Source organism: Pelmatolapia mariae, linkage group LG1, assembly GCF_036321145.2.
Source record: "Pelmatolapia mariae isolate MD_Pm_ZW linkage group LG1, Pm_UMD_F_2, whole genome shotgun sequence".
Classification (NCBI taxonomy): Eukaryota; Metazoa; Chordata; class Actinopteri; order Cichliformes; family Cichlidae; genus Pelmatolapia; species Pelmatolapia mariae.
Genome location: NC_086227.1, coordinates 14,918,274 through 14,939,392, shown reverse-complemented (window position 1 = coordinate 14,939,392; position 21,119 = coordinate 14,918,274). Strand labels below are relative to the sequence as shown.

Here is a 21,119-nt window from a genome sequence, read left to right as displayed (position 1 = left end):
TTTGGGTATTACCAGCTAGATTTAGCCTAAACTGGGTTTTGACGTAGTAAGACGAGGGATATTGTGACTGACCCTGTTGCATATGTGTTTTTGGGAAATCCTTTCTCAAAGTGCAAAATATAGAGAAGAGAATTTTTAAATCATGTGTGCAAACTAATTTCCTAACATTTGTGACACACAAGTGCTTGATATTGAAATGAACAGGTTTGGGGACTGGCAAAAGGAAAACATAGGATAGGATCCCCATAAAACGAACCAAGCCTATGAGCATTTGGGAATTGTACGCTCATGCTATTTTGCCCCGCTCAGTAAGTCTGGCCCTTAATTCTTCAAGATAATGTTGAGAAATTTGCCATCATTGACCTATCCACTCTTAGGTTATGGGCAAAATTTTTTGTGAAGTTGCTAACAAGATTAGAATTAGTTTTCGAGTCTGAGTCCAAATAACTCATTAGATAAACAGAAGGAAGCCATCCGCGATCCGGAGGGTTCGAGGACACTCTAAAGCAGGGGTAGGCAGCTCCAGACCTCGAGTGCCGGTGTCCTGCAGGTTTTAGATCCCACCCTGGGTTAACACACCTGAATCAAATGATTAGTTCATTACCAGGCCTCTGGAGAACTTCAAGAAATGCTGAGGAGTCATTTAGCCCTTTAAATCAGCTGTGATGGATCATGGACACATCTAAAACCTCCAGGACACCGGCACTCAAGGCCTGGAGTTGCCTACCCCTGCTCTAAAGGTTCTGGAAATGCATCAGAAGAACATTAAGTAGCTTTAAACAGCATCCAGGCTTGTAAAAAATTTGCTGGCTGATTAACATTTAGTAAATCCACTTAAGTGTCTTCAAATCCAGCAGGCATACAAACTGGGGTTACCATTGAACAGGCCTTCAGTAACGCACTAAGATAAAAGGCTTAACATATTAACCTAAAGCATAAAGATAGATTGAAATTTAAAATCTGGTTTCAATAGGATCCAAACACAAAACAGGTCGTTGCTTAGGTGAACGCAGTGTTTGGGCTACATGCTATTTCGATATTTGTATCATCACTCATTCTGTTTGTATCATACAGGCCTTAGTCATCTCCTCTCCACAGCACAGGTGTTTGTATTTGTATGTGTGTGTTTGCATGTGTGTGTACAAGTGTGACTGATCCCATTTATCAGGCCAGTTAACCCTTGGCAGCAAATAGTAATTCGGAGCAGGACACCAGAGGGGGATGCAGGCACTTGCTCTAATTAAATTCCCCCTTTCTTACCCACCCGAACCTATGCTGACTGCTTCCCTTCCTCCGGCAGCAGAGACACTGACCTTCCAACCCTGCCTTCCTTTCCCTCCTACCTCAGCACTGCAAACTGCAAAGTGACACAAAAATGGTTTTCTGTTCTAAAAAAAGTGTTTGTATCTCTAACTTCATGTCTCTTACTCATGGAAAAAAGAAAAAAACGAAAAAAACAACAACATTATAAACAACTAATCTGAATTAAAAAATTAGTGGAGAGGAAAAAAAAGAACCACTTTTAGCAAGAACAAACCTGGTGGTCGAACCAGGGTCACGGAGGACAACCATTTGCCTCGAGTGGTTGAAGTGAGGAGGGGAAGGAGAGAAAAAAGCAAACCTCTGAAATACAAAAGACAAACACTGAGCAGGTTGGTCAGGCCACTACCTGCAGCTCATAAACATGCAACTCCCATCCACAGACATCTGCAGAAACGTGCAGTGACAGAGAGGACAAAAACATTGTTGATGACATGCAGTTGTGTCTTATAAAGGCATGTGGAGTGTAAGGCAGATGGACGAGCTGGCAACTCTTAGAATAAAAGAATATTATTATCCTTATTATGATCTGTAAGCGAGTGAGTTTTTTTTGTTGATGTAATAAACATACTTTCCCAGGTGTGTTTGGCTAATAGACATTTGATGATGATGGTTTTCTCCTTTCAGCTATGTATACTTTCACTGAACTGTTGACCTTTTCTAATTCAGCCCGCTTTCAGTGTGAGTGACATATTATCTAAATAATGACTCAGAACAAATGCGTCCTTCCTCCACTTGTGAAGTAACGACAGCGAATAAAGTGGCATTAATGTGAATAAGTGTTTGCACTGGCATGATGGTGTACTGCTGGCTTTTGTGTGGCATGCTTAGTTCAAAAGATGGTTAAAAGCAGGGTAATCTGTCTGGCTGACAGCATCAAAGAGGCTGGGATCACTAACAGTGACAGTCCCGGGCTGAGGCGTAGCCGCAACGGCTCCACTCGACTGTTTGTGAAGGCTGAACCTGCGTGTCCGCATGTAGGCACAGGTACTGGTATTTGAATGTGCACAGAATTGAACACAGGTTAGCAGAACAACTGCAGCCTCAGCTGTTTTAACTACATATTGGAAGACTGATGGAGATTACCCTTATTAAATTACTTATCCATGTTACTGTAAATTATTGCAAAAGCTGCTTTCAAACTGATGCGCACCGTTTGATCAGCTTGTGCCCGTGTACGAGCTAACTAGTAACTAGCTTTTGTGTCTGTACACAACCACAGTGCATTTTTAAAATCAAACATTCCAGCTGTGTTTGAAGTCCCAAGAGATGTTGATGAAAGTGAGGGAGCCCATTATTAACCTTAAAAACAAAACAAACAGAAAACACCTAATACAGCTAAGACTATAAAAAAACCCAAAACAAACAGAAACCTAAGGGGTGGCCAAATGAACGACCTGGTATACTGTAAAAAGGAGGAATGCACGGGTCACCTCTGCCACAAAGACCTGGAAGATATTTCAAGTTGCCGATTGTAAAAATCTTTAAGAAAAAACAAATCAAAGAAATCTCTAGAGGAGGCAACGTGTAAACTTTTGGTTACCCTCAAGAACGGTATGTCGATATTAGACTTTCCATCAAAACAGACTGATGAAACCAAGATCAACTTGGACCAGAATGATGGGATGTGGAAAAAAAAAAAGTATGGAGAAGGAGAGAAACTGCTCATGATTGTCTAAAAACTGGATTTATAAGACCTTTCTTCACTGCACTTGTTGGATACTGAATGTTGGGGAACTTTGTGACTTTGATGCCGTTTGTATGCAACACAGATTTTAGGTCTGACCAACTGTCTCAGTCGTGGGCAAAAGATGACAGTCAATAAAATTCTAAGATTTCATTTATTCATACAATGATCCAAAAATTAAGGATAAAACAGTCCAGTGTCCCACTTGAGTACAGAATAAAACACACAGTTCAAGGCCAGAGCAAGCTATGTTACAAGCCAGTTGCACTTCACATGTTGACCGCTTTAACAGGGATCAGCAATTGTCTTCCAAGACCCACCACCCTGTAAGAAGAAGGCCAGTAATCACTCCGTGCCTCAGCAACTCAACTCTGCCTTTAGGCTATGGCATGTAGTAGGTCCTGGCTTGCATAGAGAGACAAAATATCACCCAGTTTCATCATACAAGTTACAGAGTAACAAGCTCTCCATCATAAACATATCAGGTCATATCACATACCTGCACAGAGAGACAATATTACAGCAGTGTTTGCAGTGTGGGCTATAAGTAGACTAGAGAATCAGTGCAATCAAATACACCTGCCTTCAATTAGTCCAACCCATCACAGCCATAGGCTAACAGCAAATGTGACACACAAAACCACTCCCACTTCACACAATAAACATGGAGATGAATTAATACAGGCAACATTAGTCCACCATGTTACAAATACCTCCTCTTTCAATGTGCATCCCCTGTGGTGCTCGAGTGAACGTTATCTTTTTGGATTCAGTAAAGGTTAAATCTTGTGTATAATTATTTCATGTTTTTACTCGTTCAAAATAATCTTTATATTTAAAGTTCTGCTAGTTTGTCTAATTAGTGTTTAGAAATGATTAAAATGGCTGTAACTCCCACACAGTTAATGCAAACGTTTTGCAAAACCCCTTTAAATTAAAGCTAAAAGTCTGCACATCTTGACTGGTTGATTTAAAATGCACTGTAGTGATGGACAGAAGTATAAGAAAAAGTGCCATTGCCTAAAAACTTTTGGTCCTAACTCTAAATATATTTGCTGCTTGTAAGCCTCTGACTTTTGTATTAGTGTTCATTATTTTGTATTATAAGCTTTTCTCTGAAAATACCTAACAAATAGCCAAAAACTATAGACGATAATCTCGGCCACTAACCCAATTTTGGTTTAGGACTTACGCTTTAAAATAAAACAAAACAAAGCAAAACAACTTTTATAACAAAAGAGATGTTTTTTTGTTTTTTTTCTATTCTAGGCTCGTTTACTATTGACATAAAACTAAAGCGACGGTGAGTGTATCTGCATGCATGCATAGAGAGGGTCACGCCAACATCTCATTTATGTAATGGCTCCACATTTATCGCCGCTGACATGACTGACGGGTGGAAATGACATCACTAACATTTAAATTGTTGTCCTTCTCTCTGCAAAGTAATACACGCTAAGTGATGCATATTCCACCAACAAGCTATTTTCTACTCTCATTCCCTATGTCTTTACTCCATGTTTCATACACACACGCACACACACACACTCTCTGGGTTTCATTTGGCTGTCCCCACAACCTCTTTGTGTCTCTGTGATATCCAATTGGCATAATTGAGCCAGGTCAGATGATAAAGGGACCCATAACAATCTATGCAAGTAAAATAAAAAGCAGCTCCCACTTATTACTTTTGTACTCTTCCTGTGCCAATCACCAATCAGCCTTCCCTTGCACAACAGCAGATTTAACAGACTGACATGTCTGCGTTCATTAGAAGAAAAAAAGCGTGACATCCCAGAAGAAGTAAAGCGAAACGAGGGGAGGTGAAGGCAGCAGAAGTTCAGCAGAGTGCTAGCTGAGATAGATGAGATGTGACAGGCTGCCACTCTTCTCAGCACCTTCTCATCAGCATGACACAGCTGTCACAGCCCTATTTCAGGAAAATTAAACGGCCTTACGGTAAACTGGCCTGCCTTGGGAGGAGGGGCTGGAGGAGCAAGGAGAGTATGTGTGTGTGTGAGAGAGAAAATGAATAAGCTTATAGTATGCAGATGGGCTTTCAGTGTCTCTCCTCCCCCAATCTGTTCCCCTCCAGCAAGTGCCACCCTCTCCTTTTGACATGATAATGGCTCCAAATTGATGAAGACACTTCACTCACTCGATGACAACTCTACCAGCAAGCGACATGAACGCCTCCTCCACGCCCCCTCGTCCATCACCGTGAAGGCCTTCCTTTCTGCTTGCACGACACAGGCTGGGTGGGAAGTTGTTTAATCAGCTAATTTGCTCTCCTCTGGCCACCTTTAATGACCATGCCACCTCTGGATTATCTTGTCATTCTATCCTCTTAATTCTCGCTGATGAACTGCTCATCAAACTATTAGCCTCTTTGTACCTTTGCCACACTTAGCAAAGGTTATAGGCCTGCAATTAAAACTAATATGTCAGAGCACATTTTTCTCTTTAATTGACAGAAAAGGAAGCATTTCTACAACAACCAAGACATCCCCCAGTTTGGAGAACACAGTTGTGAAGATGATGTCATTGTGTGTCTGAGGTTGTGTATGTCTGCCTAAAAACTGAGCAAACACAGCTCCTCATAAACACATTTAAAGACAGAAACTGAATTTAAGCCCTTTATCTGTGTGGCTTTTGCATGTTGAGGTGGGAACACGCTTAATTTTGATGGAATTGCAAACTGTAAGATGCATATAAATCAAATAATATGGCTTTGGCAGTCATTCTAGATGTCATCCCTTAGTCCCTTTAAATTAAATAAAAAAAAAAAAACACGTTGTGAGGGCTAAAACTAAAAGTTCCTATATTTAGGGTCCGCTAAGCTACCATCACACAATTTCAGTACAGTGAGTTTGCTTGAAAAAAGGTAGTAATAAAAAAAGAGGAAGAGGAAGAAAAAGTAGCATGCGCACTTGTACGGGGTATCTCTCCAGCACTTTAAAAAGAGTCAGCCTAGCTCTGTGTCCTAGTTTGCTTGACTCAGGTAGCCTAACCTGCCCCACATGTCTCTGTTATGAGCTGAAGATCAGTCCTATAGCTGCCCATTTAAGCCACTCTCTTGCAGATTCTGCACAACCACAACAAGGTGGCCACGCTGCTGGTGAAGGAGTTGTGATGCCTTTAAAAGAATTCATAACATCCGACCTGTGTTGACCTTATACAGCAAATAAAAACTATCGATCCACCTCCCCCAACTCCCACTTTAAAAGACTTATTGTGGAGCTCCATTTCATCTAATCACTTGGCAAAAGAGTCCAGTGTCTAGATAAAAAAAGAATAAATAAAAAAGTCCCCGGGCCAACGTGTTGCTCTCACCTTTGCAGATGAAATTACCCGAAAAGCTGTTACAAATCAATATAATCAATGCAATCAGCTAACTGACACAGGCAATCTCCTGCCAGTAAGTAAAATACCCCCGGCGGGGATCTTTCAATCTCTGGTGCCATAATTGCCCCCAAGGGCGACGTTAGGGTGTACCGTTTTGTACACTTAATTAAATTAGTGAGCTCTGTGGACAGGGTGGGTTGCTGGTCTCAGGGAGAACGGATAGGTCTGGCTCTGTGCCAGTAATTAAGCCAATACCTTTCTTGATTACGCCAATCCCCCTTAATGAACTCATTATGCATTTTAACCCAAACACTCCCATGAATTAATGAGCGCACAGAAAGCGCCTTCTTCAAAAGGACGCCCCGATCACAAGCCCGGGCTGTAACTCATCCACTCTACGAGGGAGACGTAATGTCCATATTTCTCCCTCTTTCAGCCGCAGCCAAGACTAATCTGGACTTGAGTGACAGCAAAAGTTTTCAGTCTGTACACATAAAGCTTTAAAGGAACACGGGCCCTCATCTGGCAAGTGGCAACAGGAACTTACTGGGCGACTTTACAAGGTCTCCCCGGGATCGTGTCTGAATTCAAGGTCCAAAACAAAGACCACGTGACTTCTGTGTGGTCATTATTGCACAGATACGATGAGGTGCACATACTCACATGGGTCCCAAACATATGTGCAAAATGATTTAAAGAGACCCAGGAGCACTGCGGGGTGGGAGCAGCCCTGCACTGACCCATAATGTTTTGCTAATTAAATAATTTACTAATTGATTCATCGCCAAATCAATAAAGCCTGCAGATGGTTTATGGTGTGAGAGCTAAAGTGTGCTTGTGATTCAAGTCTTGGAGGGGGGGGGGGGGGGGGGGGGAATGCAGATCACTCAGGCACACACAGCATCCGAACCAGCGGTGTGGGTCCACTTAATGAGTGATAACCAAAAGCATGTGAAACTGTGCTAAAACGCAGGCGGACGCTCCGATGACCTTGCACTTGTGTTGTATGACATCATTCAGCCCCTCACATGGAGATGATCGTGAATATAAAAGGTAGGCCCAGAGTGTGTGTGTATCCCTGTTGAACCCATAAAAACAGCTCTGTCCTGAACCCAGCACCCCCACCCAGGGGAGGCTGGGATTTGTAGGTAGGCCTGAGGAAAATTAGATGGAATGTTATTAATTCAAGTGTAATGATTCCTTAGGGTGTTTGTGTATAAGAGGGCATACGCACTGTAAATATGCGAGGCGGGTGAACTTTACGGCTGGTCATATTTGTGTGTTTGCGCCCGCGAAGGTAGACATTACTTCTGAAAGTAATTGGGGCAGCCGTGAAGTGTGACACCTCAGTGATCTGAGTGGGTGTTAAGGCTGTAAATTCAGCTACATGTGCGATTGGATATTTGTTTGCGAACATAAGCGCAGGAGGAAAGATGCAGAGAACGGCCACCAGCGCTCGGTGCCATCAAATGAAGGCTGTGATTGTCAGCCACTGGATACAATTTAACGGAGACTGAGACAGCTTGATTGAAATATAGAATTCTTCCGATTTAATTTAAAAGTGTGCGCAAAAAACAAAAAACAAAAACGTATTTGAAAACCACATAACACCGCAGTTTAATCTTTTAAAGGTCGGGCTTTGGAGCCAGGTAGCAGGTATTTCCTTCTGTTCAGCCACTACTTAATTTATACTTCTGCAGTGAATATGGAGCTTACAGGGTACAGGAGATTTATGCTTCTGCATTAAATCTACATATAGGTATATAGTAACCACAACTACACATCACCATCAAAAACACAGGTATAAATACTGGTAGTGCTGTTGGACACTTTAATCATTGATGCATTGGCAGTACATGGATTCACCACAGAAGTATGCTGGCCAGATCCCCCAGGAAACTAAATGTGAGGTAGACAAATGTGTTTGTGTGGGACAAATGGGACACAATATAGTAGTCTAAATATTTTCATTATATTTTGGTGTTATATCAGCTTCTCAGCCGCTCTTCTGTCCCGTAACAAATTTTGCCCTTCAGTTTAGGTGTGTCCAAAGATTGCTACCCTTTTTTTTTTTTAGCTATATCTGACAATTTTAGCGATTTTCATAACCCGGATATTCTGTGCTACGCCACATACACAGTTAATTTGGGCACTGTCATGTGATACCTCAGTGATCTCTGTAGCTTGATAACCAATATAGCTAAGATGTAACCTCAAATGTAGAAATTACAAAGGTTTTATTAGTCATTAGCTCATTTGGCTGAAACACTGATGGGCTCATGGTAAGGCATCTGTCCATCTGCCCACAGTTCACAAGAACCCTACAGTACTGGACACAACGATCAGCCCTAATGGGTCATTACCAAAATTGTGCTCAAGGTCCTATTTGTTGTTTTTTGGGCACTTTTCCATTTCATAGCATAACATCCCTTCATACTACTTACAAGCTCATCAGATTCTCACTCCTGATGTATCAAAATGAAATTCAAACCATTTAGCAAAGACGTTAACATACTGCTGAGAAAATTACACATGCAAAAATGATAAAGGAAGAACTTAAAATATTGCTTTGCCATACATTGCATACCACTGGTGTCCTGTTAGGTGGTGATGATCATGGAGGGAGTGGTTGACTCCCACGTTAATTAGGCACGGTTGGGGCTTTCATCAGTAATATGTAATCAATGCTATGACATGCTGATACATTCATGTATTTTCATGCTTTTTGTGTCCATGGTTACTACTGACCACATGATCACATAACACTCCTAAACTCAAACACTTTAATTTGGTGGTGAACGAGATTAACCTTTTACTGGAGGAGACTGTTTGTAAGCAAACTAATTTTAATTCTCATTAATTTGTAGAGCCAACTAATGACAAGAAAATTGGTAACTTGCTTTCTGTACATCATAAATTACTATTATCTGCGAATTGTGATTGATCATCCACCATGATATCACATTTAAAAATAAACTTTTATAGGCTGCAAATTGATGCTGCATGATGATACTTTGACATCACAAAACATCAGGTTATCAAATGCAAATATCTGATGATCCCCTAGGTTGAATTTATGAAGTTTAACCAACTAATTAATGCTTTCAGAATGCTTTTTTTGTTTGTTTTTTTAAATCGGGCGATGAAGTCGTAGAGGTAACTGTACTTAAACACAGATTCACATAATTTATTTGACAGACTACTTTTAAAATGCCACGATGCCATTTTATTTCACAAGTATATTAAAAACTGTTTACATAGTGCTACATATTTACCACATTTATCCTTTTACTTGACAGTGAATAAACATAACTTCAAAAGGATTTTACAAAATCAAATAACACACTCATCTGTGATCTTCACAAGTGTGTCTGTAATACAGGAGAGATTTCTTACTGCAGGCATCAAACCAGTTTGTGCGCCATTAACAGCCACACAGAAGTTCATAGTCAGTTTACATATACAGGCTTAGTAGAAGGAGGTGATACAGTTAAATGCTGTGTTAATTACTGTTCCAGTACATACCAACAATTAACTGGACTTCTTAGTTTTATTATAATGTACTTTATCACTGCAGGACAGTCACAAATTAAATTTAAAACGCCTAAAAACTTACTGTGTCTAGTAACCATTTAAAAAGTACCATTAGGGTCTAATGAGAAACACCATCAGACCCTTTGAGATGTTTGCGTACCCTGAGAAAACAAAAGTGACAAACTGTAATCACTCATGAGTGAAAACGCAGGATTCAACACAAACATAGCTGGAATGGAAAATATCTAACTGTTAAAACACAATACAGTGAAAAGTGAAGTTTAATAAAAACAAAACAAAAACCAACCCTATAATGTCACATAAAAATTGCAATTTTGATGACAAGCATGCCATGAAGTGATTCCTCAGTGTCATTAAAATTTGAATTTACTGTTGTAACATTAGAACCTGACATCTCCAATCATTCTCTTCTTTCCTTTTTTTTGTGTGCAAGTAATTGAATATGTGGAGAAATGCAGACGAGGAGACTCCTGCCTCTTTTCTCCATCTCTGCTAAAACGAGAAAGCTGACGATTACGGTGCACATGTGTAACTAAGTGTTACATATAATAAGGAATTAAAGGGGGAAAAATAAAGAAAGAAAGTGGAACATATTCCTTCTTGCTAGGGAATGTCATCTGGGGCAGCTTTCACTCACAGGAAATTTTGGCAAAGCTTTTATGTTATCACCATTGTCATTAAGAAAACAAAAAACAACTACACTATAACTGAGAAAAAAACAAAGTTGAATATCTTAAAGTATTATTATAGAAATATGCTTATTTTGTAAGGCCACAGCCAGTAGCTAGGCAGCTTTTCTTCATAACTGAATTTTAAGTTACTGTACACTAATTTTAACCTTCATAAAGAGTAATAAAGCTAGCCTGTTGCCCTCATCATAGTCCCAAACTAAAATTTCACCCTGCTAGTTCCAGCCTCAAACTAAATTGACAGAGTGGTGTCCATCTCTTTATCCTACTCTTGGAAGAACCTTGAGATTACAAAATAGACCCACTTTATTATCAGATGCACATAACCTCAGCCATAATTGGCTTCTGGGTGTAATTACATGTAAGGCTTCTCTGATTCCTCAGAGCTTTTGGAGGACTATACAAATGTTTTGTGATACCCAAACTGAACTGGAACATTCAAACTAAACTCATGCTAAGCTCCCCAAGATGAGTGAAAATTGGTATATTAGAGTCAATAAATAAATCAAAGAATTTTAACCTGGAACTAAGATGTTCCTTTCAAAGGTCTACATGACCACACATTTGGTTCACTGTGCAGGATCAGACCATGTTGGTTTGGGTGTTTGGGCTGCGACTCTGCAGGTCCTGTACTTGATCAAGAACCCAGTTGATGTTCGGTCTCTCCTGAGGATTTGACACCATTATGGAGCTCAGCAGCATCTGCAGAGCCTCTGAGTATCTGAGAACAAGACAAATACCAACTTTAGGTTTGATACAGTGCTGTCAAAGGTCTTGAGTTGCCCCCTCATTTCTTTAGATTTTGGTTTCAAGGAGTCAGAATTTCTTGTAAGCTTTTTCACTCATTTTCAGTCCAGTCCTTGTACCGAGCATTTTCAGAGGAATCTTTTTTGTTTGTTAAGCCACTTCACACTGACATGAATGATTCAAGCAGAAAAAGGCACCTAACTCCAGGGATGAACCAGTGTCTATAGATAACAGACAACTCAGCATAGAATCCATTCTAAATGGTTATTTTAGGCACTTTGTTAAGAGCAGCATGTCACAACTTTAGTTCAATCTTCAAAAAAAAAAAAAAAAAAAAAAGGAAGCCAAAAATAACACAGTTTGACAGGCATAAAAAAATGATATTTTTACAGAAACAAGGCAATTCCTAGAGAGCCATTAGCTGAAAACTTGGTATATCTCAGCAGAAAGAATAATGTGGCAAAGTGGAGGACAACAGAAGAAGAAGTGACAGGGCTACAAACCATGTACAGTAGTTGAACAGTATTTGGAAGTCATGTCCTTCAGCAATACAAATAAATAAATGATTAATAAAAAATTACAGCAAAGACCTATAACAAACAGACCCTTCAATTGATACAGCCAGTGTCAATGTCATGTTAGCTTAACTGAACAGTACCAAAGAAAATTCAAGTAGACAAAAATCTTGGTAAGGTACCTTTTTCTGTTACTATCTGTCCTAAAATCAGTTGCACGCCATTAGAACTGGAACATGCTTTTATTCTCCAGGGCTTCTCAATTCAAAACCATTGTTTTTTTCCTACTACTCTGCAAAGCAGTAACACAAACATTTAAATAAATAGGAAACTTTCAAGCTACAGCCTGAAGACTGACCTGCAAGAGGGAGGGATGGATACCGGATTCTGGACAGCCAGAGCAACACTGTCTCCCTTCTGAAATATCAGATCGTACGGCCCTTCCAACATCATCATACAGTAAAGCACACAGCCAAGGGACTGGAACGGTAGGGACAGCAAAGCACAAGAAAGAGGTTTCATCTGTGAGTGACATTTACTGAGAACAAACATACGTAACACAGACAAGCCAAGAGGTACAAGGTCTACACAGCTTTACCCAGATATCAGTGCGCTCATCTATAATGCAGTGGCTCTCAACATTGAAGAGTTCAGGAGCCCTGTACGAAATGGTGCACCGCTGGGCGGCCCAGTCCTGTATGGTCATGGCTTCTCTGGATCCTCTTACCTGCAATAAAGTCATTTTTATTAAATCCATCGTTGGTTAAGTAGTTTAGGGGCTATAGTGGTAAGACGTTGGAAGGATGTGTTAAAGAACCACAAAGTAGCTTCAGAGACATACAAAAAGCAAATCTAACAATAAAAGCTATGAAAATGTTAAAAGTCACATGTGACATTGCTCATTACACAGTCCATTATGTTAAAAAAAAAATCTAGAAAGAGAACGGCTGTGTTCTGAGGAACTAAAGACAAAATCCACAGACATTTAGCAGTATAACCTAAATATGAGCTTCACTACTCTGCCATCTAGTGGTGGAGCTCAGCAACTCAGCAACATTCAATTTAAATTCAATAAAATAAAATTAAATTCAATAAAATTGAATTGAATTAAATAAAAGGCTGAAAATTACTTTTCAGTATAAACAAACACAATAAAAGTAGTGAGGATTGCACTTTGTTCTTACACATTCAGAGCACAAAAATGCTGTGGAGACCAGTCTCACCTCAGGCTTCAGTTAAACTAACTACGTCTTGTTTTTTCACAAAAAAAAAAAAAACCATAAAGCCACAAATTTTAAAAATCCTTCATAGACCCTGGATTTTACCTCAATCCTGGCACGGTTCATTGAGCCAAGGTCCATCAGAACTGGCCTGTCATCCTCATCAAGAAGCACATTTGTGGGCTTTATGTCTCTGTCAAATTATAGCACACAGCAGGCATTTAGATGTAGACAACTCTGTCAGGTTAAAAACAAAAAACACAAAAGCAGGTTGACTGTTGCATCAGTCACTCAGGCCTGGAGACCTGTTGCTGGCCGTCTGGCAACAACCAGTCACTCGGGTAAGCTATGGGACGTTGGACAAGGAGTAAAAAATGCTGTGCAGTCCCACATAAAGAGGAAAATCTGGTCACTCGAGCTGAAAATGCCATTTTGATGATAACCAAACTACCTTTAGTTTGTTTTTCAAAAGAAGTACAACTATTTAGACAAATAATCTTGAGACAATGTGCCACATTCTGACTGGTTCTTCAGGACATGCACTTTGGGGTGGCTGTAGCTCAGGTGGCAGAGCAGGTCAGCCACTGAAGAAGGTCGGTGGTTCGATCCCAGGCTGCCTCCCGGCTGCATGCCAAATATCCTTGGGCAAGATACTAACCCCATGTCTGCCTACTGTTGGTGGTCAGAGGGCCCGGTGGCGCCAGTGTCCGGCAGCCTCGCCTCTGTCAGTGCGCCCCAGGACAGCTGTGGCTACAATGTAGCTTGCCATTGCCAATGGGTGAATGACTGAATGTAGTGTAAAGCGCTTTGGGGTCCTTAGGGACTGAGTAAAGCAGGCCCTCTGACAAATGCAGGCTATTTTTACCATTTCTAAAGCCTGGCTTTTAGTCAATGTGTATGAAGGAAAGTATTTTTTAACATAATCACATTAGCCTGTCTGTTATACCCAAAGTTCCAAATTACCAAAAAGTCAGAAGCTTTGCAGATTTTTGTGAAAGTGATAGAAACTACAATATAGTGAGAAATTCGTTTTTCTAAAGTTATTTTTAAATTTTGCACAAGAACAATTATGCTGTGAAGTGACATCGTCTGTGTGCATGTGCCATAACTTGTTAAAAATTACTAAAATTGTCAGATATGAGATATACAGATGCATTGCTACTGACAACTATTTAGTAAGTTGGCAAGAAAGTTTAAAAGGTTACGTTCAAATATATTGCATTTGACCACCTCCCAGCATTGTAAACGTGTCCCACTTTGACCCACACAAACACTGTGTTTGTCCCATATTTTGTTTGTTGGAATCTGGTCAAGCTATTTTCAGCTGACCAACAATAAAGACAATATGGCAATGAGCTGCAAGACACACAACTGGTTCAACTTATTTAAATGGTGAAATAATGTTTTTGTTTCTAAATGGATAAGTATTGTAAAGCTTTCTAAAAGATAAAAATTATGGATTTTCCCCCTTTATGGGAGTAATGAATCTGAATATGGCAAAATAATCTGGTATTTCTTTTGAAATGTGTGAAACATTATATATGCATGTAGTGCACTCGCTTGGCATTTCTGCACCACCATGCACTGCTGTTGAAAAACTGCATACCCCAAGTCAAAAATAAACAGATCCAAAGTAAGATTAAAGTTTTAATCAAATAATGCATAACAGCACAATGATGTTTATTCTTTTTTTCATATAATTTCTTATTCACTATCTCAGTTAGTTGGGGATTACCTGTGTGCATAGCCTTTGTCGTGAATGGCCTTGAGTCCAGAGCAGATACCACGAAAGATTTGCAAAATCTGTTTTTCAGGCATTGAGCTCCCCTTGTCTCTCAGCTTCTCCAGAACACACCACAGACTGCCTTTCTGTTTGCATAAGCACGCAAGCATATCAGACCAAGATCATTTCTCTCAAGATTATGCTAATGATAACTGCTGCAAAAACTTACTCTCATATATGGCAGAAGTAGCCAGGCTTCAGTCTTGCCTCCATGATCAACAAAGGCATGTGCAACCAGGCTCAAGACGTTGGGGTGGTTAAACATCTGGTGCATCTCCACCTCTGTCTGAGCCTCCTGGCGACCCTCACGGTCATGACATAGGATTCTCTTCAGGGCATAGAAGTGCCCATCCTTTACCCCTTCAACCAGATCAACGAAACTGAACCCACTGAAAAGAGAAAAAGGTTTATCAATGCAAAACTGACTTAAAAGGAAAGGAACAGTGACATGCCATACATATTTGCTTTTGTTTGAACAAAGGAGGTGAAGAAAAGTGTGCAGGCAGTGGGTTGGAGTTTGTTGAGACAACCATCAGAGGGCTTTATGACAGAAGGATAGCAAATCAATCAAAGTGAAGGTGAAACCTGCTATGATGTATGGCTTGGAGCCTGTGATACTGCCCCCCCCCAAACAAACAAACAAACAAACAAAAAACAAAACAACCCCCCCCCCCCAAAAAAAACAAAACAAACAAAAAAACAAAAACCCAACAACAACAAACAAAGACAAAGAGTGGGCAGAGTTGAAGATGCTAAGATTTTCACTGGGAGTGACCTGATTGGACAGGATTAGAAATAAGTAGATCAGGAGGGAGGGCTTTGGAAACACAGTTAGAAAACAAAGATTGTTTGGACATGCACAGAGGAGGGATAGTAGATATGTGTCAGACAGGAGGAAAAGAGGAAGGCCACAGAGAAGATTCATGGATGTAGTGAAGGAGGATATACAAAGGGTTGGTGTGACAGAGGAAGACTACGGCTAAGGTGAGACAAAGGGAGATAACCACTGTTATCCCAAAAGGGAACAGCTAAAAGAAGAAACAGGAGCCAAAAAGTTTTAATAATCAACAATGCATTAATCCATCTTTCATTGCCTTCTGATTTCCCAGCAAATCTGAGGTTATAAATTGATTTGTCCCTGTTAACAAAATAAAATAATGAAGAGAGTGTATAAGGATCTGATTACAAACTAACAACCAGTGCCCATGTTCCCTGTAAGTTGAGATGCGGTCACCAAGTGCAGCAGTGAGACTCATGAATGAAGGTCACAGTAATGAGCTACATCAGGATAACTCTTAGAGGATTAATTATTCATTTGTTTCTTTTTTTAATTTAGGATTTGGTGACAAATATAAAATCTTATGATATACTTCTGCGTAGTTAAAGTCATACAGTGTGAAAATGTTTTCTTACCCTTCGTCGAGCTTCTGGACAAAATAATACTTTTTGTTATCAATGGTGATGGAGGCACGGGAGCATACGCACATTGTCTGTCCCATCTTGGCTGGTACATTGTCTTAGGGCAAGCTTTTAAAGGGCCTGGGAATAAAAAAACCAAACAAAAGAAAAAAAACAAAACAAAAAACCAAACAACAAAAGACAGAAAGTTATCCAAGGGTGACAAAAATGCATAAAGTCTATCAATTGTGTTAACTATGTAAAAGTAAACGTTACTGGAAGTAATCTAAAAGATATCAGCCCTGTATATAAAACACACTGGGTCTTACAGCGCAAATGAACTGTAACATAAATGTTAGGTTAGCCAACACAGCATTATATTAACACGTAGCATAGCTGAGGATAGCAAAGCTACAACAGGTAATATTTCACATTAGGGTCAACTTTTAATATTAACTAAAGTCGACCTGTAGCTTTACATAAATACCTACAAGCTATAAATAACACGCTATGCGATTAAACTCGTTAAGTTCCTTATTCTTACCAGTTTCTGTTTACCAGGTTAGCTCGCTGTCATATTGCTACGTCCATTTTCCTCTTCTTCTACCAGAAGAAGTGGAGGGTTGTACTGCCAACAGCGCCAGAAGACGACTAGCGGTGAAATTGAGTGGAGAAAAAATGGCGGATAACGAGCGTAAAAGGAGGGGTAACACCGACGACAGAGGTGATATGTGTGCTGTTTTATAGTGTATAATATGGTTGAAAAATATAAAGTAGTCAGTGTTAGCTTGATATGCCCCCTGTTTATTAAAACTAAGAAGAGACGTTAGCAGAAGGTCTCTTAAGACAACTTCATGCTAAGTAGATAAGCTTGCTAATGACAAGTTAGCAGTTAACATTGTGTTGACGTTAACCTATTTAGGTGCGTGTCAGATGTACTATTAATTTACAATTGATAAACCAAAGGCATCACTCTTTACTACAGTCCACTGTTTGTTTTCAGCTTCATAACTCGCCGGAATAGCTGGTGTGCTATTAGCTAACTAATGCTAGTTAGCGCTGGTATCTTAGCTTCGGGTTACCTGGTCTCATACATCATGTAGAGTGCCTCAAACACCAAATTCTGATAAGGTTGCGACTTACTACGCACACAGTCGTCACGTGGATTGATAAAGCACCAAATTAAATGGTAGAGTGGTACTTATGTTTCCGTTGGTTCATTAATGGCTAGCCATACAGGTAAAGATGATGGATTTAATAACGCCCAGATCCCAGGAAACAGTTGTTCACCTTGGTGAGTTGTCTTGCCTCAAGCAGGGCCGCAGGAGGAGGGAGGCAGAGTGAAAACTAAGCCTGTCTCTTGTAGCACTGTGGGGGGAGAAGGGACCGCAGTCAAACGCACATCCCAGCATCTCACCCACGAAGATGAAGACGAGTCTTCAGCAGACCCACCAGCACCAACCAAAGTCTCCAAAATAGGCTTCAGCATGAGCAGTCAATTGGGAAAGAAAACAAACCCCATATCTATTAAACTGGGAGCTCCTGTGAGTATGTGAGACTGTAGACTAACACTGTGCAACGCTGTGTTATTTAAAAATCTGTACCCTATTAATATAATGGGTGTTGTAACACCCATGAAATTGTTGTACACAGTGTCTGAATAGCATAAAAGTTAGAGCATGGGATTGTAAATGATCATGGCACACTCCTCAGAAAAGTCCTAAAGAGTTTTTAAAAAGTAGTAGTGAAGTTTTTAAAAGTTTTAAAAAGACATGTCATTTGAATCTGGCCACCAGTGTGAAAGGTGTTGAAAGAATAAGGAATTTACCTCATCCAAGATTTGCATGTTGCTGTGTTTATGCTTCCAAAAGACACTGTGAATGCAATTGTAATTTATTACCTTGAGTGAAGTTCAAAATTGGCATTAACAGTCACTAGGACATAAGAGTCAAATGACTAGTTTTGGATGATCAGCCGTCACTATGACTGTTTCCTCACAAAACACATTTCATCCCTATTTTCTCCATTTTATAAATGTATTCATATGCATATTGGTGTTGGTAATATCCAAAATATCAGAGGTCAGTTTCATGTTGACCTTCTGTGTTGTTACATAAACTTCTTTATTCACTGCTATAATTCAGAAGCTGAAGGAAGGATTGTCATTTCTGAGCAGAGAGGTGTGATGCTTGATGCTAAGTTGTGGCGTTTTATTTTGTTTTCCTAATTGTCATGTCCGCCAACCTGTTTTTAGAAGCCCAAAGAGACTGCGCCATCACTTCCTGCAAAAAAGCTGGGCCTAGCGTCTGTTTTTAACGAAGATGATGATGTAAGTGCCTGTGCATGCAAGCATGTCACAATCACACAAATGCTTGAACAGTAGATGTTCAGAGGCTGATATTAACTTTCCTTTGTCATGTAGAGTGAACCTGAGGAGATGCCTCCAGAAGCAAAGATGAGGATGAAGAACATTGGGAGGTACAGACTGTACTTTACAATTTTGCACTTGGCTTCTGTGGTCAGCTTTGAAATCTTTAATTTCTTTACTTCTGTCACCTTTTCAGGGAAACACCAACATCTGCAGGACCTAATTCCTTCAACAAGGGCAAACAGGGATTTTCCGATCATCAAAAGCTTTGGGAAAGGAAGCTAAAGTCCCAAGCAGAAAACTTGTAAATAACTACAGCAAATTTTGTCACTACTAGCTAATTTTGTATAGGTTAACCATGTTAAATATCAGTGAAGGCTCAGATAATTAGTCATTAGAGTCCTAGTTTTTCCAACTTCTCTGTGGGTCTGTGATGATGAATACTTTAAGCCTGCTTTGATTGTGACTGAATTTGTATTTCCACTTTGAAATACTGGTTGACCTCTGTGTAAAAGGTGTGAACTGGTGATGAAAAGAAATTCCCCAGTATGATGGCTACAATTGTATTTGCTTTTTCAGGTTAATGAAAAAAAAATCTCACCTTACACCCCATTTTCCTTTGCTCCTATCCAAAGCTGGTGAGCAAGTGTGCTGCTTGCTTAATTTCTGTGTAAAAATGTAAATAGGAGTGCCACAGTGTTTTATTTTTAAAATGTCACAAATCAGAGTGTGAGACCCATGCTGTCTTGAGTGTGAAGTACACTAGACATAGGCATGAGTTTGTCAGTTTCAGATCCTTGGTTTTCACCGGCTGTGCCACCTCAGTGTTTTTGTTATGCTTGCTTTCTTTTACCCAATCAGGCTAATTACTGTAGAAATATGTCTGATTTCATTTTTATGTCCAAAACTAATATGTCTGTAGTTGACCTCTGTGTGAAACCCAGACTCAATGCGGCATGATGTGGATACCAGGGTGCAGGTAACAGTGCTGTTGATATGTTAATCAGGCCCATTTTAAGTTGCACCTCACTGATATACATTGTGCTTTACAGTCTGGGGGAAATCCATCTTAATGAGAAATATGAACTTTGAATTTCTGTGGGTTGAGTGTTCTGTTAACATCCCCTAATAAATTCAATCAACGTTATGCTGAAATCTGTTTCCATTAAATATTTCCTTTTTTTTAAATGTGTATTTATAAGTCAGTCTATACTTTCTCTGTAACATGTGAAACCAGGTACATACAAATACTCACGGACACTAATAAAGTTAGTATAGGAGGTTACTATAGTATAGTAGGGCTGAGTTTCGATAATCAATTTTCCAATTAAAATCAATTTCACCTTGAATAAAGCGATATCGATTCATTTCTCACCCGATGGCACGTACACGCCATTGGGGCTGAAAGCCGACAGCTCACAGATCCTGATGCTGCAGATTTTGTCACTCTCCAACCAAAATTGACTGAACCAGCAGCAAAAGAAGATCCAAACTATGCTTCACATTTCGCTTCACATAAACATCATTGTGAATTTCCTATTACTTTTGCTTTTTGTTGGCTTCCACCACAATAAAATCACACTTCCTGCACAGCTTTCTCTCTCTCAGTGTACTTCAAGAACAGTTTCCCATCTCAAATCTCTTTTTTCTGCATTATTCGTTTGCTTATTACCCACCAGTCTACCGTCGTTTACAGCGCTCTCGGCCGCTTTTAAAAAAAAAAAAAAAAAGACTTCCAACAAGAAAGCCTCATTTTTTATGTTCAATACCGAAGAAATGTAAATTTTTTAAAATTATGCCAAATTGCAAAACGGTTAGCTGTGTCTCTAATAAAACCTCTAACATTGCTCTGCTTCACTTCAGCAGCATTAGGTAATGATCGTATGCTGATTCATGGTTTTCTTCGGTTTTTGTTCTACTGCAGAATATTTTTAAGGTTATCTGCTTTAAAGCCAGGCCAGGAAAATCTCCTTCATGTTTTTCTGTGTTTTATCCTCAGTTACTTTAACACAAAGGCATCTGCTGTGATGCTCATACCTCTGATAAAGTCTTATAGGTGTCTCCAAAAAGTTGATTCTGTTCATCTGGACGTAGCGTTTTGCGGGAGAAACGTTTCGTCACTCATCCAAGTGACTTCTTCAGTCTCAGCTGACTGCAGGTTTCCCCAATCTTAATCTTAAGAAATCTTAATCCTAAGATTGGGGAAACCTGCAGTCAGCTGAGACTGAAGAAGTCACTTGGATGAGTGACGAAACGTTTCTCCCGCAAAACGCTATGTCCAGATGAACAGAATCAACTTTTTGGAGATTTACTTACCTGGATGATTGAGAATGCATCAAGAAGATCTTATAGGTGTCAGTACTGATAATTGATCAGACTTATAATATTTCTGACTTAGTCAAAATTGAATTTAATCAAATCATGGATGGAATCGAATCGGGAGCTTGTGAAAAAGAATTGAATTGATTCTAGAAATCAGTGACGATACCCAG

The 21,119-nt window shown here is 39.8% G+C and overlaps 2 protein-coding genes across 4 annotated transcripts; one reads left to right on the top strand and one right to left on the bottom strand.

Moving 5' to 3' along the window:
• Window positions 1–9,569: 9,569 nt before the first annotated feature.
• Window positions 9,570–16,908, bottom strand: stk16 (serine/threonine kinase 16). Its single transcript, XM_063473493.1, has 8 exons — window positions 16,804–16,908; window positions 16,275–16,400; window positions 15,031–15,250; window positions 14,814–14,947; window positions 13,184–13,271; window positions 12,457–12,585; window positions 12,217–12,338; window positions 9,570–11,317 (listed from the first exon to the last, which is right to left on the bottom strand). Exons 2-8 carry the CDS (start codon window positions 16,358–16,360, stop codon window positions 11,179–11,181), a joined length of 918 nt encoding a protein of 305 aa, XP_063329563.1. The 5' UTR covers window positions 16,361–16,400; window positions 16,804–16,908; the 3' UTR covers window positions 9,570–11,178.
• Window positions 16,876–20,194, top strand: LOC134627438 (PEST proteolytic signal-containing nuclear protein-like). 3 transcript variants are annotated; one of them, XM_063473514.1, is made up of 5 exons: window positions 16,876–16,983; window positions 17,577–17,803; window positions 18,514–18,588; window positions 18,682–18,737; window positions 18,824–20,192. In XM_063473514.1, the coding sequence occupies exons 1-5, from the start codon at window positions 16,938–16,940 to the stop codon at window positions 18,933–18,935; spliced, it is 516 nt and encodes a 171-aa protein (XP_063329584.1). In that variant the 5' UTR covers window positions 16,876–16,937; the 3' UTR covers window positions 18,936–20,192. The 3 variants fall into 3 exon arrangements, with proteins under 3 accessions (XP_063329584.1, XP_063329576.1, XP_063329595.1); XM_063473506.1 differs by having other exon boundaries at window positions 16,917–16,983; window positions 17,574–17,803; window positions 18,824–20,193; XM_063473525.1 differs by lacking the exon at window positions 16,876–16,983 and adding an exon at window positions 16,995–17,553 and having other exon boundaries at window positions 17,626–17,803; window positions 18,824–20,194.
• The last annotated feature ends 925 nt before the right edge of the window (window positions 20,195–21,119 follow it).

Excerpts from the sequence above, each read along its gene's own strand:
- stk16 (XM_063473493.1), bottom strand. The coding sequence starts at position 16,360 with ATGGGACAGACAATGTGCGTATGCTCCCGTGCCTCCATCACCATTGAT. Across the intron at positions 14,948-15,030 it reads TACTTCTGCCATATATGAGA|AAAGGCAGTCTGTGGTGTGT; the intron begins GTAAGTTTTTGC and ends TTATGCAAACAG. Across the intron at positions 11,318-12,216 it reads TCCATCCCTCCCTCTTGCAG|ATACTCAGAGGCTCTGCAGA; the intron begins GTCAGTCTTCAG and ends TCTTGTTCTCAG.
- LOC134627438 (XM_063473506.1), top strand. The coding sequence starts at position 16,938 with ATGGCGGATAACGAGCGTAAAAGGAGGGGTAACACCGACGACAGAG. Across the intron at positions 16,984-17,573 it reads GGGTAACACCGACGACAGAG|CAGGGCCGCAGGAGGAGGGA; the intron begins GTGATATGTGTG and ends TCTTGCCTCAAG. Across the intron at positions 18,738-18,823 it reads AGGATGAAGAACATTGGGAG|GGAAACACCAACATCTGCAG; the intron begins GTACAGACTGTA and ends TCACCTTTTCAG.